Below are 19,676 nucleotides of genomic sequence, written 5' to 3'. Positions count from 1 at the left end.
TGGTACAATATCCCATACTCCCTAGACTGGCTTTTGTTTGGTTTAGTTTTTTCTTTGCATGGGCAGGCACCAGGAATTGAACCCGGGTCTCTGGCATGGCAGGCGAGAACTCTGCCTGCTGAGCCACGGTGACCCGACCTAGACTGGCTTTTAAGGCCTTTTAGAACTGGCTGCCAACCTGTCCTTCCAGCCCCACGTTTCCCAACCCCCACCCTATCTTCCAAGTTCTGCATCGTTGTGGCTGGCTAAGCATATTGTGCACTTGGGAGCTTGGGAGCTCTTGGCTGGAAGGACACCTCTCCGCCCACCCCATAAATGCCCTACTATCTTTCCAGGTTAAGCTCGGTGGTAAGGGTGGTGCCCTCCCCATGTGCCTCCTCCTCCCCACCCCGGAGCTGAGTATATGTCTGTCTCCTGGCACCCTTTGCCGCTGTGCACACCCCAACACCCCAACTCTAATGCCCTCACTGCATCCCAGTTATCAGTCCATATGCCGTTGCTGGACTGTCATATTCGAAAGACCTGGGCTGTTTCTTCTCTGCTGCCAGGCCACTACTGACGCCAAGTAGATACCCAGGAAATATTGGGGAATATGTGAATGCGTGTGTCTGGGTTTATACTAAAACTCAAGAATTGGGCCTTTTTGTACACGAAAGTTTTCTTTGAGTAGTAATGTGGTTTCTTCCAGCTCATGGATTATCTGCTGTGGGTAGGATTTATAACAACTATTGTGAGCATTTCTAAAAAGGGACAAAACAGTTTCTGCTCTCAAGGGTGTATCCAGAAAGATAAAATAAGACAAGTACAGAAATCATTTTTTTCAGACATCACAAAATATGCTGAGAACTAGCACTTTCTCTATGACCCTGTAGTTTCCCAGCCTTCTCCCTTTAGAGGAAAGCAGAGGGTTTTCAGAAATGACTGACCAAATGAGCTGGTGGCAACAGGCAGCTGGAAAAGGAGAAAGAACCCGGGAGATGCATCTGTGAGGAAACCACTTGGCATTTTCACCTTTTCAGATAATGGCATTTCTCCTGAGGAAGAAGACCTCACTCCTAAACCATAGAATCTTCCAGCTGCTTCTCTCAATCATCGGCACCGCAGAACTGGGCTTTGGCTCCTCCGCCATCACCAACGTGGGGATCTTCCAGCACATCCTCTGCAATTTCGAGGTACACTGGAAATGGGCCCTTAGCCCTCTGCACATGTAAAATATTCTAGAGCATCTTTTAAATGCAGCAGTTCAACTTCCTTGATGGTCATGGCAATAGATTTTCAAACCTTTTCTTCCCTTTAAGGGAAAGCCGCAAAGACACTGGAGTCTTGATTTATGGGGTTGTGTGGTCTGGGCAAGTCTTCTGACTCGCCATATGTGAACTGAAGGCAAATCACCCTTCCCTACATGGGGTTTAAGCCAGGTAGGGTCTGGGAAAGGACCTTCAAACAGCAGTGCAGCATATACACGGGAGAAAATTTGGTTTTTTGATTACCCCAATTCCTTTGGCTGGGGCTTTGCTGTTTCCAAAGCTGACTGAGGAACACGGAAGGACCCCCTTGAGACTCAGCGAGGGCTGTTTCCCAGAGCTTCTTTGGGCTGATCAATCCCTTCATGAAGCAGCATTTACTGAGCTGTGATCAAGTCCTTGCTGTGACCTGGGACACGGCGATCACTGCCATCCAGTCCCCAAACTACAGCCACATGGGCCCAGAACCTTCTTTGGCCACAGCTTGGTCTCAGAACTTGTATGTTCTATCTCCCAGCTCTGGATGAGCACTGCTGACAACCTGGACCTCACCCTCTTCTCCCATCTTGCCGAAATCTTCCGATCACCCAGGTAGGCTGGACCTCGGCTGCCCCCACCTTCGAACTAAAGGCTTCAGGGACAGTATGGGGCTGGGAGGGCCACAGGGCTCAGCTCTCAGGTTTCCGAGGCTCCCTCTCCAGGACTCATGTGCGTGAGGCTGGTCTGTCTCTCTGGTGGTCTTGGGCCTCAGTAAACAAGGGTTGGAGCTTGTGGGCCTCTCTTATCCCCAGGATAAGCACCACAGAAGGGGTTCTGCAAACGGGGCCACCAAAGACCCACACACCCCTGATTCCCCACCTCCCTCCCTCTACCTGACTTCTTCAAGGCGCTGTTTGTATCACTCAGGGCTTTTTGGATTGCATGTCCAGGAAAGATGGAAGAAAGAGGGAGAGAAGGAAGCACTGAGGGAGGGATAGGGGAAAAGGAAGGAGGGGAGACTGGATTGATCAAATTCATTGCTCAAACGATGGAACCAGGTCGATTCTCACACATGGTCATCTCCATGCGCCTCTCTCTCCCATGCTCTCCTCCAGGCTGGCTTCTCTTCAGCAGGTCTGCTCCCATGGCACCATGCCCTAAGGTCATCCCTTTCAGTAGAAAGACAGCATCTCAATGTGCCAGGGCCTTTGTGACACATACCAGATGGGTGGGTTCAAGCAACAGGAATCAGTTACTCCCATTTCTGGTGGCGAGAAGTCCAAAACAGGGTGCCAGCAGGCCACTCTTCCCCTGACATCTGTGGGGTTTGGGGCAGCCAACAAGTCACAACCCCAGTTGGGCATTAGGCACCATCTCCTCTGCCTGGAAGGTTTTCCCCAAACCTGCAAACCAGCGCCCTCTTCTCCTTCTTTTCTTATTTCACATGTTCTTCTTCTGAGAGAGAAGGGCTCCCTCCTAAACTAGGCTGTGTTAGTCCCATGCTCTTGACCCTTGTTATTTCTCTTTAGGGTGCTTATCACAATTCTACCTCTGACCCGTGGCCCTCCCTCTCTGTGCATTGGGTGTCTGCCTGTCCGTCCCAGCGTCCATAAGGACACCAGTCATGCTGGATGAAGGCCCATCCTGTCCCAGGTGGCCTTGTGTTAACTAATCACATCTTCAAAGGCCCTATTTTCAAATAGGTTCACATCCACAGGACTGGTGTTAGGACTTGAATACGCCTTTCTGGAGGACACAGTTCAATCCATGATAAAGGGACTGTTTTACGGATAGACCCAGAAAGAAGATGGAAGCTCGATGGTCCAACTTGGGTCCTGAACCCTGGGAAATGCTGAAGGTCATCACTGGAGCAGGAGTGCACCTTCAGAGAGGGCTTAGGAACAGGTGACCCCCAGAGAAAACCAGGGGCTGGCAGCAGACTCAGGGAGAAAGGAGGAAGAAGACACCCCTCACATCTTCTCTCCACACCCACGCCCACCTCCCTCCTCAGAACAAATGTTCTAGTGACGTTTGCACCTGCAGTGTCTTTTGAATGTATTTATGAACAGCTTTCATTCTGCCACCTGTTACCAAGCATCTATCATAAGCCCTCCAGTTATTATCACCTTATAGTCCACACCCAGTGTTCAGGGTGGGAGATTTAGAGGAGTAAGAGGCCGTTGGTGGAAAGAGTACAGAAAGGCACGCTGCTTCGAGCTGGGATCGGAAAAGGTACAAAATTCAGCAGGAGTTTCCAGGCTGGGGGAGGCAGTCGTTCCCGATGGATCTTGGGACTCTAAAACCACAGACAGAACCGAGAAGCGTCTGCCTCCTTCCACCTCTGCCTCCTTCCACCTCGGCAGATTTCAGGGGTCAGTACTGGAATGGCACCTCGAGAGAAGCCAGCCAGCCACGTCCACCCGTCTGCACCTCTTTTTGCACTTTCCACGCTTTTAAACCACCTGTGCTTTTTATTTCCTTCTTTCTGGGGCTGACTTTTACCCCCGGGCTGTTTACTTTGGGGAAGCAGGCTTTGTTGGAAATCGGATTTGTGATGAGCCTGGAAAGGGGGTTGTGGACACTTGAATACTGACTGTCCCCCCTTTGGCCCTCGGTGGTGGCATGTTCTCCACTTTGCGGTTTGGGGACGGCAGGAAGGACACACAGGCCAGACGGGCTGCCAAGGGCCTGGCTGCAGGGATGCACTCTGAGGTCATGTGCGCATCCGGTGTGTTTATTCTGAGTTTTCGGCGACTGGCATTGGCTTTCCCTGAGCTTGGGGTTGAAATGTCAGTAATTGAAGGGTTGTCTTTGAAGGCAGTTTCCGGCAGGTGGAAGCCAACTGGGAGGTTTATCCCTGAACCCAGCCGGGCCCTGGGAAGGCACATACTCAGTGGGTGTCTGACGGCGTTTTGACAAGTCGCCAAGGGCTCATTGGAGTCAGAGGGCCCCGGAACAAGCAGACCCTGGAAAACCTTTTTAGCAGAAACACAGCAAACTCGGTTTGTTCCAGTAAACTCTCTTACTGCCTGTCTTCTGGGCTCACCAGGGAAGGACCCAGGAATGCGGAAGTGGCCCACCAGGCGCAGCTCATCCCCAAGCTCGTCTTTCTCTTCAGCGAGCCGAGCCTCAGCCCTTCCAAGGTCCCCACCATCATTGCCATCCTGGGCCACCAGCTGAAAGGCCACTTCAGTATCCAGGACTTGCTCAGGTATGGTACCCAGCCTCCACGAGTAGGACAGGACCTCAGGACGGTTCTGCAAGGGGCACAGGCCCAGCTCTTTCCTGAAAACACTCAGCCCAGCTTCATTGCCCCTCAATGCAGAGGCAGGCTCTGTTTCCTTGTAAGATTCTCTGGGTTTCTGTGCCGGCCTGGGCATCGAGAAAAAGGGTGGGCTCTAGCTCAGGAGGGATGGGCTAGTTTCCCCATCAGCGCTTTGTGTCCATGCCTAATTTATCCAGGAATTCAAGAACTTCCAGGAACATAACCATTCTCACCAGGGCTGATGACCCAGCACCTTTGCTCTCTGCCAGACTTTCTAAAGACCATTTCTATCTGGCAATACAGTTAGCCTTTTCTTTCCTCATCATTGCCTGTTGTGCAGATTGGGCAGAGCCAGTGCCAACTTCTTCGGTGAATTCTGACAGCTTATAGAAGTTTCTGGAAATACCATATACCTCGTGGTGTAACGTGATTCCCATTAAACCCTCACTTGAAGCCGCGCTGGGGTGAATGTGCACAGAAAACTCCAAGAAATGCACGGAAGACACAAGCTGTGTCACCTCTGACCATGTCTCTCTGTCTTGTTGCACAAAGGATCGGGCTGTTTGTCATGTACACGCTCAAGCCTGCGTCAGTGAATGAGGGGCAGATCAGCATGGAAGGAGCCCTGGACCCCTCCATGCCCGGTGAGCAGACCTTTCCCAGGTGTCTATTTGAAGGCATTAGGGTGAACCTCGCAGCACCCCAGGGAGACATCCGTTAGCTCTCTCCGGTGCCAAGGAAGAGGAGGCACCCACAGCTGAGAATTTGCTTACCAAGTAGTGGCTGGAGATGTTATAGTTTTATGATTAGGGTCCCACATCAAAATGAATTCTGTATTCCTGCTTTAGACCTTCAATGGCTTCTGACGCCTCTACTCCTTCTCTGCAGACCAGCAAGGGGATCCTTGGTGCTCTGACCTCGGCTTATCTTTCTGGTTTAATATCCCACATCCCGTCATGATCCCCCCACTTCAGCCACTCTGAGCCACCTGCAGGTCCCCGTGTGGCGTGGTCTGCCCTACTCCGTGCCTCTCTCAGCATCCACACCTGCCTGTTATCCTCACCCCAGGGACCAGACTCAGCATCATTTCCTCCCAGGTCCCCCCAGGCCAGATTTCACAACCACCTCTGTGCTCCTAAAGCTCCTGGTGCTTACCTTAACGTACAAGTTGTGGTGTGTGTCTGTGCATCATTCTCTCCAACAAGCTGTGAAAGGCAGCTATGTCTCATTCAGCATTTTCACTGCCCAGGGAAGCTTGGAAAGGGGCAATGACTCACCACTTGTTCTAGGCCCTCTAAATCTGCCCTGCCCACGATGGAGCCACTAGCTACATGCCACCACTCAAATATACATTTTAATTAATTGAAACAAAATACAAGCACCACTGCAGTTCCTCAGTCTCATGGCCTCATTTCACACGTGGCTTGTGGCTCCCACCGTGGACAGGGCAGATAAAGAACATTTCTATCACTCCAGAAGAGTCTACTCTTAGACAGCAAAACCCCACCCAGATACATTATATTCTGTGTCTGTTAGCCTTAGGACTAGCTGGAAAAGTAGGAACCATTCCCATTTTGCAGATGAGGAAATTGAGGCTCAGAGAGATTAAGACCTAAATAAGAGATGGAGCCAGAAACCAGACAGAGGGAAATTTGACTCCAGTTCTTTGTGGTCCTATGTCCACCTTTGGGTGTATACCCTGAGCTGGTTGTAAAGTGACTGGTCAATCCAGAGAATGAATGAGTGAATAGGGGGTCAATAGGAAGCTTATTGAGTCTACCTTCCTCTTATATAGACTCGACTCTGAAACTTTTATCTAACTAAGCATCTTATGTCAAAACACTCTTAAAGTGTCCTTCATGGCTCCATACTCCTTGTTATGATTCAGGTTATATTTTTTAGTGCAGATATAGATGGGCTGGTGCTAGCATGTTTCAGTATCAGAACTAAGCAAAAGTTGTTATCCTGGAAGCAAACTGAGAGCAGGCAACAAAAGAACAGAACCATTGTCTTCACCATTTTGCTCCCAATGTCTCACACAATACCTCACACACGGCAGGTACTCAATCCATGTTGCAGCTTGTGATAATCAAAAAAAAATTTTTTTCTCCTGGGAGATAGAGTTGACCTTAACATTTTAAGCATGTTTTGGAGGGAAGAGGAGATCTCTGAAGACATCTCTAATGCAAGGAAATTTTAGGAACATTTCCTGAAATTCTTGTTAAGCATTGCATTAAAGTCTAGAATCGGATGACAACATTTCAAAGCCCATCCATGCTCCAATTCCCAGGTGAACTGAGCATTTGGTGAATACCATTGCTCACTGCAGCAAATATTGCCTCTTTGCATCCGCTTTCTCTCAAATCTGAATTTTCTCTTGTAGCTGGAAGCCAAACATCTGGAAAGACAATCTGGCTCAGGAATCAGTTGCTGGAGATGTTGCTGAGTGTAATATCTTACCCCCAACTTCATCTGTCCTCTGAGTAAGTAGCTCCAGGAAGAGTGATTTGGCACAGGGTTACCTCACTTGGGGTGTGGCGTTAAAAACGTCCCCCTAATGAAAAGTTTAGTGACTCCGAATCTGTTTCCTGCACACATTGGAAAGTCGGAAAGAAAATTATATTCTCTCCACCCAATAAACCAGACCTTGCCCTAAGATATTCTGATATGAATGTTAAATGGGCATGAGTAACTAGAAACAGATTTGGTATAATTACAACAAACTCCTATTGTCACCATTGCAATTGTGTAATGATTATTGTTTGGGCGGTTGTGACAATTACTGAGTTTGATGTCCTGTAGTTGGCAGGCAAGAGAACGGAGAAATGGTTAGCCTACATAGCAGCTTTCAAGGAAGAGGTTTGCCAAATTCTACAGCTCTTTACTGTTAGTTATTCAGTTATGTCTCCAAGATAGAAAAAGAAGTATCTGCCTTCAATTAACTTTCAAAATAATGTGAAGTCATAAGGATGCATCCATTGACTCTCTCCCACTGACTGCCTCCTTCACCTCCACCCCTAGAGTCATTTATTCAGCAATGGTTTGTTGAGCCTCTACTTATGCCATTCACTGCTCCCCTCTCCTGGGATGCAGTGCTGAGCAAGGCGCCCCAGACCCTTGTCTCGTTGAGTTGACAAGTTGTGTGTGTGCTGGAGGAGTCAGCCCTCAGTAAGGCAGCCTTGCAAATAGTCTTTAAAAATTTACCAGCCTACAAGTCTTTCCATCCCTGGAATCAAAACATAATAGTCCTGGAAGACATACTCATACCCCTTCCTTTTATGTGTCCTTTTCTTTAAAAAGAGAATGTCCCATAGCTGTTAGGTACCTGGACCCTGGTGCCTAGACCCCCTGCTTTCAAACCCCAGTTCTGCCCCTGGTGCCCCTGGGGACCTTGCTTAAGCCTTCAATGCATCTCTTCCACTCCTCTGCATAGAGATAAAAATTGTACCTGCCTGAGATGGTTATTGTGAGCGTATGTGACTGGCTAGCGCTGAGAATGGTGCCCGGGATACTGTAGATACTCTCATCTAGCCACCACCGTCATTGTCTTCTTCTTCATCACCATCATTATCATCCCCACCGTCATGAACAAAATCCCATCAAGGGGCCTCCCAAAGCTGTCCAGGGGGTAGACATCAGAGGCAGGGCTAGAATAAAAACTGTCTCTTGACTCTAAGTCCAGTGTTCCTTCCTCAACTCCTCATGGCCTCCCTGGACACCAGCCACGCCCTCGTCACACCTAGTTTGGCAGTTGGCGCCTGCTGAGAACATTGCCGAGAGCATAGATACCTGTCCTGTCCCTGGCTCCCAGGAGGCTGGGTCGGCTGCCGTGATCCCTGAGGTTTGGTAGTCCAGCTCCTATCCCTCCAGTTCCTTCTTTCTGTAATTTCCAAACTCATCATTTTTTGTGCTTTTTTCTTTTCTTTTCTTTTCTTTTTTTTTCCACATGGGCAGGCACCAGGAATCAAACCTGGGTCTCCAGCATGACAGCGAATTATTATTTTTTAAAGTGACTGTTTAATCATGGTTTTTATTCTTTGGCCTAAATTGATAAAGTTGTATAAATAGTGGACTGTTCCATTGACCTTACTTCCTAGGGCTGCTGGTAACAAAGTGCCACAAACTGGGTGGCTTAAACAATTGTGATTGCCTCACAATTCTGGAGACGAGAAGTCTGATATCCAGGTATCAACATGGTCATGCGTCCTCTGACATCTGTAGGGAGGTCTGTAGGGGACTTCCTGGCCTCCTCTAGCCTCTGGAGTTGCTGGCCTTATCAGGCTTTCATTGGCTTGCAACTGCAGCATCTCCATTTCTTCTCCTGGCATCATGTGGCCTTTTCTCCTTGTCTCTCTCTGTCTGACCCTGTATTGATTTGCAAAAGCTCCTAAAATGTAATCATAGAATGATGTTTAAAAAGGGAATTTATTAAGTTGCAAGTTTACAGTTCTAAGGCTATAAAAATGTCCAAACTGAGGCATCCAGATACCTTGACTCAAGAAAGGCCAATGGGTCTGCAACACCTGCGTCAGGTGGGAAGGCACTTGGCAATGTCTACTAGTTTTCTCTCCAGGCCTCTCATTTCAAAAGACTTCTCCAGGGGTGTTTTTTCCCTTCATTTCCAAAGGTCTCTGGCTGTGTGGGCTCTGAAGCTTTTTCCAAAATGGTTCCCCCTTAAAGGACTCCAGTAAGCAGCCCCACCTTGAAGGTGTGGAGACACATCTCCATGGAAACCACCTAATCAACAGGTCCCACCCACAATTGGTTGGGTCACATCTCCATGGAAACAACTTAATTAAAAAAAAAATCCCATCCAGCAATATTGAAACAGACTTAAAGAACATGGCTTTTCTGGGATTCACAACAGTTCCAAACTGTCACAGACCCTGTGTCCAAATTTTCCTCTTCTTACAGGGATACCAGTCAGATTGGGTTCTAATCTTCAAGCACCCTGTTTCTAAATAAGGTCACATTAGTGGGATCAGAGATTAGTACTTGAACGTATCTTATTGGGGGATGCAAACCAACCCAAAACATCCATTTAGATGAGTTTTGATCAGTGTCTTTTCAAAAGGGAGTTAAGTAATCATCTGGGTTTTGTATGATTATATTGGTGATAATTAAATTTAATTAGATAATTAAATACAGCTTCACATGCTGTGTTACGTGTGAATACCAGTGAAGTAGGCTGCAAGGGACTTGCACATTTTCACCTCCTTGTCTATATGGTTTCCAGGTGCTTTGAAAAGCTTTGATCAGCTTATTCCACAGCCTTCAGTAGACGAATGCTTCGATTTCACAGCAGTCATGCCAGCATTTGATTTCATCATCCTTTTAATGTGCAAGATGGACTTTGCCAAGTGCTATCCAAATATTAACGTGAACTTGCCTTTCCTAGGTGACATCAAACATTAGCTGCGTTATTAATCGTATTCACGTTTTCACGCTATTTGCCCATAGAGTGAGATAACTTGTTGCACCTCCATGCCAGGTTGAAGGAGGAGGTGTTTCTACATCTGGGGCCAGACTGGTTCCTGCTGCTCATTCAGGGCCACCTGCATCCGAGCACCACCGTGTTGGGACTGAAGCTGCTGCTGCATTTTTTGTCAGCCCCCTCCCTGCGAAGGCGCTTTAGAGATGGCCTGCCTGCCGGGTCTTGGGTAGAAAACAGCACCGCAGGTGTCGACCTTCTGATGGGTGAGTGCACAGCAATCTCAAAGAAGCTGCACACCACTGCCTCTGGGGTATGAGGACCGTCAGCTCCCTCCTGGCTGGGGACCTAGATCCCATCTGATCCCTGACCCCAAGACTTCTCACTTCCTTTCCAGGAAACCCCACTGCCTCAGGGCACTTCAGCCCCTGGAGGCTTCGCTTCTTGCCTCGACAGCCCCTTAGCTCTTTTCTCCTGGGGGTGTTAGGCACCATCCTCTGCCTGGAAGGTTTTCCCCAAACCTGCAAACCAGCAGCCTCTTCTTCTTGTCTTGTTTCACATGTTCTTCTTCCAAGAGAGAAGGGCTCCCTCCTAAACTAAGATGTGTTAGTCCCATGCTCTTGACCCTTGTTATTTCTCTTTAGGGTGCTTATCACAATTCTATATGGATATGTTCATTTGGATATTTAGTTACTTACATTCCGCCCCTCCCACTGCCCTCTGAGCATCATGGCTACTTGGCTTGGGTATATTTTGTCACGATGCTGTGTCCTTTTTGCCTGATACAATGTTGGTCATTGACTGGTACTCAGTAGGCACTGAGTATCTGTTCTTGAATGAATAATAAGTATCTGCTCTTGAATGAACGAGTGAATGAATGCACACAACAGGAACCCAGGAAGGAAGTATTGGCGAGTGCCATTTAGTGCTCATCAGTGTCCAATAATACTTCCTCCTGGCACTTCTCCAGAGTGGTGGGTGGCAGGGAAGCCCCTCGTGTACCAGTCCCCACTTTGACCAGGAGCAACAGCCATTATTCTCAGATTTTGTGTCCCCCACCCCCAATCAATAGACAACCTGAAGAGCCACCCTCCTGCGCCCGAACAGAGCCCCTGCCTGCTCCTCGGGTTCCGCGTGTTGAGCGAATTTCTGGTCCACCACGTCCGTGTTCCCCAGGTCTACCTCATCGTGTCCACCTTCTTCCTGCAGACCCCACTCACGGAGCTGAGGGACGAGCCCCGAGTAAGTTCTGGGCGCTTCCTGGGGCTGGGGTGTGAGACCTGGTTGTCTGGTTTCAGAGGATCAAAGGCAGTTTCTTTGGACTCTCCACCCTGTTCTCCTCTGCTTCTTCAGACTCAGACTGTCCTGGCCTCATTCCTTCCCAAAGCAACCTGACCTCCTCAAATTAGCACCTTGGCTTCCTCTGCACCTCCCTTCCATCAACCCTCCCAGTGGGTCTCTGACTTGAGTTAGTCCCACTGATCCTGCTCCCCCATCCCCAGGAAGTGCTAGAGAAATGACCTGATGATGGGTGGAGGGGCGTGGGGAGGGGCTTGCCGCCAGCACTGGGTAGAGCCTCTAGTCTCAGTTTGAGCCTTCATAGACAAAGATGCCCCTTTTCCTGGTCCCACACTGCTTTGAGTCTTGTTCCATGCTGCCCTGACCTCTCAGTGGTAGTCATCTGTGACTACCAGCTGTGATGCCTCTTCATGCCCCCCACCCCAGTGCACCTGGAAAAGGGCTGCTTTGCAGGGCTGCTTCTCACCTGGTGTCCTGATTCCTTTGGCCCCTTTCCTCAGCAGTCTCACTGCATCTCCAGCCCCTCTGTCTCGTGGATTTTCACTCTCTCCTTTTCCACTGACTCTTTCTTCAAGGACCATGAATGTGTCCAGCCATGTCCCACCTAAAACCTGAAGCTTTGCCCTGGACTCACATTCTTCATCGCTGGGTGCTTTGTCCGCCTCACGCCCTTCCTTGGCCAAGTTTCTGCAACAAAGCATCTACGCCAGCTGCACACACCTTCTCCCCACCCACTTACTCACTCACTCACAGAGCAAGTCCCACCTGCATTGGCTCCCCATTCCTGCAGGGTTGGGTTCAGACTTCCTAGCTGGCGGTCAGCGCCCTTCCTGACTGGGTCCCTGCCTGGTCTCTCCAGCAAACCTTCATGGCACATCTACCCTTTGGGTTATGTCTCTCCTGAGTTATTTTCCCAGGTGCTCGCCCGCCCTGGACCTATGCTGATGTCTCTGCTGGGGAGACCCTTGTCTCCTACTTCTGCCTACCTGGTGGGCATCTCTTCCCCCAGCACTCAGCTTGGCTGCCATCTCCCGGCTTAGACTTCCCAGAGGAGGGGCCACTTCCTCCTTTGTACCTCAACGCACCTTTAGCCTTACAGGCCATTGACACATTTACATGTCCACCTCCCTCCTCAGATGCCGAAGGCCCGTTTGCTCAGCTTCCTTGGCATCTGACAAGTAGCGAGTCAGAAATAATTTCCTGGGTCTTACATAGTGAACCAAAACAGGGAGGGTCATGGCTTTGCCAACAAAAGGGTAAAAAATCACCTCTCTTGCATGTCCTTATATCTGACAGATACAAATCTTGATGTATGTGTTAAAAACCTTATATATCACACTTCATGGAGGGTGTGACCTTGGCTCAGTGGCAGAATTCTTGCCTGTCATGCTGGAGACCTGGGTTCGATTCCTGGTGCCTGCCCATGCCAAAAAAAAAAAAATCTTATATATCACACTTCAAAATAAAATTGTTAATATATTATATTGAATTCATTGAAACCCTGTGTTTTTATTTCTCCCAGAAAGTATAGTAGGAAACAAACATTTGCTGAGGGTCAAGATCCAGGGCAGATGTTTTACATATTTTATTTCACTTGATATTTATAACAACCGCATGGGGGCAGATAATGTAATTTTTGTTTCCCAGGAAAGGAAATTGAACTGCCAAGAGGCGTGCAGATTTTTGCCTAAACCGCACTATTAAAGCATCAAAGTCAGGCCATCTTGATCCTAAATCCCACTTCCACTCTCCATTTTCCCAAGACACCTCTGATTCTTCCTATGTCTTGTGTAATCTCACTTATAAAGATTGATTACAGTTGAGTAGGACATCAAGTATTTGTAAAGTCAGAGCAAAAGAATTGCACTCCATGCACATTGCTAGAGGGTTCCCAGCACCTTCTTAGAGGTATAATTTTCCCTTATGTACCATTGCTTGGCCCGGCATGCTCCATTTGGATGGGCTGCTCCCACAGGCCTTTGCTGTGTGCCTGGGAATGGGGGCTCTCATGGTGTGTAACCACGGGTCCTCTTCCTGGCCCCTCCCTGCTTTTCCAGGACAGCCTTGATGCCATGCTTCAGTGGCTCCTGCAGAAGCACCATGAGGAAGAAGTACTCAGGAATGGGCTCTGCCTGGAAGGAGCCCTGCTTCTCCTCGAAATGCTGAAGGCCACCATGAGCCAGGTAGGACTCATTCTCTGCACGTAAACCCCTGAAGAAGCTGTGCTGGGAAGAAGAAGCCAGAAGGGTCACCGTGGCTTTTCCCAGCAGCCTCTGGGCAATGCCGGGGATGCAGGGCTCTTTAGAACAAGCCATAAGAAAGGCAGGTTCCTGGCAATCACGTGGGTGGCCAGGAAGACACAAATGTCTTTGTGACGTCATGCTCTCCTCCTGGGAGACATCTACACCCACCTGTTTAAACATTTGACTTTCATCACTGGAGAGTTAATGCCTTCTGGCAAAGGGAGTATTTCTGGGCATGTGCTCTAGGTCAGACAAGGCAGGGGAGCCTGGGGGAGGAGGCGGAGGGAGCTCTGCCCTCAGGAAGTTCACCTCCACCAAGACGGGTGAGCCTCCCATCTGAGTCATCTGTAAAGTAGAGAGGGAAACATGCTTTGGGGGAGAGGTTGCTGCCAACCACAGACATAACAGAGAGGATCCCGGAGTGGGTAGCATTGATTTAGGCCTTGAAGCATCATTAGGGGTGGGCCGTAGGGGTTATTTTAGACAAGGAGTGTCTATGTTGGGGGGTGGCAGTCGCAGCCAGGGGGCCCATGAGCTGGATCAGCACGAAATTGAATGAGAGGTTGAAAAATTCTGCTTTCATCTGCAGGCACCGAGGGCTATGGGAGGCTGATTGCATGTGGGAAACTATCATTTTTAGTAAATGATGCATGGTTACTGTATTAGTTAGGGTTCTTTAGAGAAACAGAAAATATCTGTAGATATAAAATTTATAAAAGTGTCTCATGTAACCATAGGATCATAGAGTCCAAAATCCGTAGGGAGGCTGTGAAGCTGACAATTCCCATGGAGGGTCAGAATGAACTCCACAGGAGAGGCTCACTGGCCGAAACAGGAAGAGAGCCTGTCTCTTCTGAATCCTCCTTAAAAGGCTTCCTTCCAGTGATTAGATTGAGCATCACTCATTGCAGAAGACATGCCTCTTGGCTGATTACAAATGGAATCAGCTGTGGATGCAGCTGACGTGATCATGATTTAATTCTATGAAATGTCCTTATAGCAACAGACAGGCCAGCACTTGCCCAGCCAGACAAACAGGTACCACCACTTGGCCAAGTTGACACATGAACCTGACCATGACAGTCACCTTTGCAATTTCAGCAGAAGAGAAAAATAGAAAGTAAAAACCACCTGAAATGCACCCACCAGAAATAAGCATTATAAACTTTAGTGCATACCCTTCTGGACTCTTCTCTAGGAGTACAATGAAAGCCTTGTGGGCTCCTTTTGCTTTTTGCCCCTCAATGATAATATTGTGGACGTACTTACAGACCAATAAACATAGATGGGAATCTTCTGCACTTTAGATGGAAATTTATTTTGTTTTTCTGAGTTTTCAATGTCATAAAAAGTCTGCAATGGTCTTTCTTAAGCAGATGTCTTCTCTAGATGGATGGCCTCTTAGTGTAAATTCTGTGGTATGGGACAGCCAGGTCTTAGCAGGTTTCATGCATTTTCTCTGGGATGAATTTCTCAGGACCACATTCCACCACCTTGCATGAGAGCACCCAGTCCTGAGTTGTTGGTCTCAACAACTCAGCCAAGCTGTAAATGGTTTCGATGTTTATTTGTTTTATGTTTGTGAAGTTGAGGTCACTTCCCTATGCTTATTGACCATCTTCATTTTCTTGTGAATTGCCTCTTTATGTCTTTTGCCAATTATTTATTTATTTTTGGGGTGTGTATATGTTGGACTATGTGATTATGCTAAAGAAATACAGATTTATACTTTTTGCCCTTTTTTAAAAACAGGAATGTATTTTAATTTTAATTATTATTGAACACTCCTTTAGCATATTTTTAGATCCATATGCTTTTTTCTTTTAACCAGTTACCTATGATGAATTACGTCTCCTTGCACTCTTGTGAAGGCTCTCACCTGGTCACTGTGTTCTTATTCTTTTAGCATAGTTACTTATTCTGTTTGTAAATATTATTCATGATTTTGTATGTGTATTTAGGCATGATAGTAACCATTTTGTTTTATCTTTGTCAGGTTTGTTAGTTTGATGTATATAAAGACTACTCTCCTACTTGTTATACTCAGGAAGAGCCATGATTCTTATGCAGCTTTAATTGTTTCTATCAAACTGCCCAAGCCTGGGTTTCTTTCTTGATTACTGGCTTGTTTGGGTTTTTAAATGTCTTCTTGACCCAGCTTAGGTAATTGCTATTTTTTTTTAAATTCCCATTTATTCAGTTTGCACAAATAGTCTCTTTTAATTCATTTAAGTTTCTGGGCTATTAGTTCTCCCTTCTTATTCCTGATTTGTGTGTCATGCAGTCTTTCTGTCTGACTCATCCTGTTAATTAAGGAGCTAAAGGCTGTGGACAGATTTAGAGAAGAAGCTCTTGGCTATATTTATCATTCTCCTAGGATTTTTCTGGCCTCGTCTAAGATTTTTGGTATTTGACATTTTCATTTTCTGTTATTTTCTAGAGCTTCTGTGACTGCAATTTTAAAGACCTCTTTGACTTATATATTTTCAATGTACCTATGGTCGGACATTCTGTTTTTATTTTTATTATTTATGCCATATTGCTTTGTCATGGTCAGAGCATGTGATCTATACATTTTTCTTCTTTGGGAAAGTCATTTTTGGCTCTCCAGTAGGTATAATATGGCATCAATTTTCAAGTTGCCTGAAAGAATGCATATTTTCTATTCGTAACATAAAGAGTTTGTTATCCATCTAAGAAGTTACTGTTATTAAAAATGAAGCAAAGAAGAGGAATAAGAAGAAAGCATTTAAAATAAAGTAGACAATATGTGGAAAGCTGTAAAAAATTAAAAGCAAACCTTTATATTGTAACAAAAAAAGGATAAACTTGTATAGTGAAAATGTGACATTCAGACTGAGTGAAAAACAAGACCCAACTTCCTGAGACTTAACATATATAAAACAAAAAGAGAGTGACTTAGATTGAGAGGGAAAGAACAGGCAAATACAGCAAAAATCAATAACTGATGAAAATATAGGGTGAAAATCTCTAATGATTTGGTCCAACGAAGATATCTCTCATGAAAGCAATCATGTGCCAAATACATCAGAACACGAATGGCCAAAAACAACTAGAAAGCAGGAGAAAAAGGTCAGAAATGCAATTGTAGAGAGTAACTCGAACCTCTCTCACTAAAACAGTTGTTTTATTTGATTTTTTTGCTTTCAACTTCACCTTGTTCGATGGCATACCCCAGTGGAAACACAGTTATGATTTTCACCGCCACTGATTAGTGTTGCCTGTTCTTGAACTTTATACAAACAGAATTGTACCGTAGGGATTCTTTCACACCTGGCTTCTAACACTTGTCATTCCGTTGGTAGAATAACTGGTGCTGTGTGTTTAAGTAGCCCATTCCATTTCATTGCTGTGTAGCGTCCTATTATGGTAATAGACCAAGTTTGTTTATTCACTCTGAATGCTTTCCAGTTTGGAGATATTCCGAATAAAGCTGCTACAAGCATTCCTGTACATATCTTTTGGTGGACATATGTACTCCTATTGGGCATACACCCAGAAGTGAAATTGTGGGTCGTAATTAGTTTTGAGTCTGATTGCCAAAACCTGTCCCAATTCTGGAAGGGTGCCAGTCCTTCCCTATCCTCGCCAGTGGCACCTTACCTGTCATCCGTCTTTTTTATTTTAGCTGTTCTGCAATGTGCAACCACCCTTAGAAGTAGATGGCATTATCCCTCTATACTAGGCACTATACTAGGAAGCTTTGGGGGTCAACTCCTTAGAGCAAGGTCATGGGGAGAAGGCAGGGATGGGTCCTGTGTTCAGAACTAGCATTCCACCCAGGTACCTGCCCAAAGACCGCAGGGAGTCCTGTCCCTTAGTGCCTCAGGTCCTCTTCCGAAAGCCTGAGCCCTCTCTATCTAGCTCCCTCCTCCCCCTCTGACTGCATTTCCCAGCTTCCGCTGCATTTGCTCTGTGCCAGTCACTAGGAGAATAACCACGCATCACTGCACGGTCTCACTCAATCCTTGCAACCACTCTTTGAAATAGGTCAACGTCACGATTCTTATTTTATAGAGTGGGAAGCTGAGGCTTGGAGGGATTGGACCACTGGCCCAAGGCTACACTGTCAGCAAGTGGCAGAGGTGCGATTCCATCCAGGCAGACTAACTCCATGAAAAACTTTCCTAACGCCATCTGTCTGGACCCTAACTCGCTGCTGGAAGAACATGGCAGAGTCAATATTAGAATCTAAACCCGGATGACCTCAGAAAAAGTGCCTCCCTTCTTTGGCCCATGTTAGGCAGCACCTGCAATTGTAAAGTGCTCTCTGATCGTCGCAGGTGCAGTGCCTTGCATCCTACAGTTAGATCTTAGCTTCCCAGTGTGAGATGCGGTCTAAGCACTCGGTATCTACTTGATGCACAAGACCCTCTAACCCTAGCAGATGGGCAAGGACTAAGCTGCAGGTGGGTGGGGGGAAGGGAAATGAGGAAACCACAGTGGGAGGGCCTGGGGTTGAGCAGCTGGCCTCCGGGAGACAGGGACCCGGGGCCCACCCTCAGAGTCCGTCAGAGTGGGCTGGGTGCTGTTCACTGTAGGTATTGGCATTGCTCGGCAAGGAGTGACCCTGCTGGCAAGGATGTCAGTTTTCAAGTTCCAGGCTGTCCCTTCAGGTCAGAAGAGATGCTAGACAACAGCTGGATGCTTGGGGCAGCTCCGTCTTTAGAAGAGTTGGGCAGCCCAGCAGCTGGGCTCCAGTAGGGCACTAGTAGACAGTTAGGGATTCGGGGCACAGGCTCGGCCGTGTGACTGAGGCTAGGTGGGAGAGAGGTGATGGTGGGGGCAAACAGGCCAAGACTCCTCTCCATTCTTTGTGTGATCCGGGTGCAACACCATTCATTCAGGTCTCTGGCTCTTGGAAATGGTACTCAACAAGCCCTGCCAGCCGTGGAGAGGGGTTTTGCCCAGGTACCAGCCAGATCAGAGCCTATGGGGGGAGCACTCATGTTGGGGAGGGGAAGGCAGCGTTGACCTTGACTGGCAAGTCCCTTGAACATGTGGGGGCACGTCTAGGCACACAGAGGTCATAGGGGAAAGACAGTCAGACATTGCAGCCAGGCTTCCTCGGTCCATTTCCTGGCTCTGCCCCTTCACCTGCTGTGTGACCTTTGGTAAATCACTTAACCTCTCTGTGCCTCTATTTTCTCCTCCGTAAAATAGGGGTAAATATAGAACCTATCTCAGAGAATTTTTGCGAAGGTGAGAAGAGGAATGGGCAGGAAGCCCTCAGAACAGCGCCCACACATATTAAGCCCCTGCCCAATTGGCGGACAGTACCCCGTGCTGACCCAGAGTCTTGGCAGTCTTGCTGAAAGTCTCAGAACAGAGGTTGTCTTAGTCTGCCAGGCTTTATGATAAATGCCATAGAATGGGTGGGCTTACACAATGGGAATCTTCTGTCTCAGCCTTTTAGAGGCCAGAGGTTCCCAAGCAAGGCCATACTTTCTCTCGGAGTCTGCAGCGCGCTGATGCCGATTAGCCGTGATCTGTGGGCTTCCTTGACTCGCATCTCTGCCTCCAGTCACAGCGCGATCTCGCCCTCCTTGCGTCTGCTCTTCCGGGTTCCAGTGACTTCTGGCTCTTTCCGCTGACTGCGTCTGCGTTTCTTCTGCTGATGAAGGACTCCAGTCGCAGGGAATACGGGCCACCCTTCACGGCCGCCAGATCTCCACGCGGTCCTCTTTACAAATGGGCCCATGCCCCCAGGAATGCTGACTGCGGTTAAGGAGATGGGTTGTGTTGGGGTGCACGACTCAGTCTACCGCAGAGCTCTTCTCTCTCAATCCCGGTCGCTCTGACCTTGCTCCCGGAGGTCGGTCTCTCACAAAGTGTGCGCTCAGCCCTGGGCAGGTGCTGAGGACGGCGCTTGGGAACGGACATTTCCGGCCAGCCTGCTGCAGTTCCTCGGCCTCGTGCACCGCACCTACCCCCAGGACCCAGTGTGGCGAGCCCCCGAGTTTCTCCAGACCTTGGTTGTTGTCACCTTCCCTCTGGGAGCCTCAAAGGTAGGGCCCGCTGCCACCCTGCCCCAGCGGGAGCTGCTGCACGCTTCTTCAGCCCCCAGGGTAAAACGCCACCCCCCACCCCCCACCCTCCCGCCCGCTGCCCCAACCCCCTTCCAATCAAAGTCAGTTTTAAGGCACCTTGACTGGAGCATTAAGTAAACAACTTGAGTGATTTTCCTCTTTTTG

At 48.0% G+C, this 19,676-nt stretch overlaps 1 protein-coding gene across 8 annotated transcripts in view; it reads left to right on the top strand.

Annotated features, from left to right (window-relative positions):
- WDFY4 (WDFY family member 4) overlaps positions 1-19,676 on the top strand; it is a 281,815-nt gene that overhangs the window by 112,550 nt on the left and 149,589 nt on the right. For 7 of the 8 annotated variants that reach the window (XM_077124655.1, XM_077124656.1, XM_077124653.1 and 4 more), the window contains exons 24-32: positions 1,020-1,172; positions 1,762-1,835; positions 4,273-4,434; positions 5,041-5,132; positions 6,872-6,971; positions 9,980-10,185; positions 10,992-11,161; positions 13,276-13,401; positions 19,326-19,490. In XM_077124655.1, the coding sequence (XP_076980770.1) occupies positions 1,020-1,172; positions 1,762-1,835; positions 4,273-4,434; positions 5,041-5,132; positions 6,872-6,971; positions 9,980-10,185; positions 10,992-11,161; positions 13,276-13,401; positions 19,326-19,490 (1,248 nt within the window). The other variant, XM_077124659.1, reaches the window with a different exon arrangement.

Source organism: Tamandua tetradactyla, chromosome 13, assembly GCF_023851605.1.
Source record: "Tamandua tetradactyla isolate mTamTet1 chromosome 13, mTamTet1.pri, whole genome shotgun sequence".
NCBI lineage: Eukaryota > Metazoa > Chordata > Mammalia > Pilosa > Myrmecophagidae > Tamandua > Tamandua tetradactyla.
This window is presented reverse-complemented; position numbering and strand designations above follow the sequence as displayed.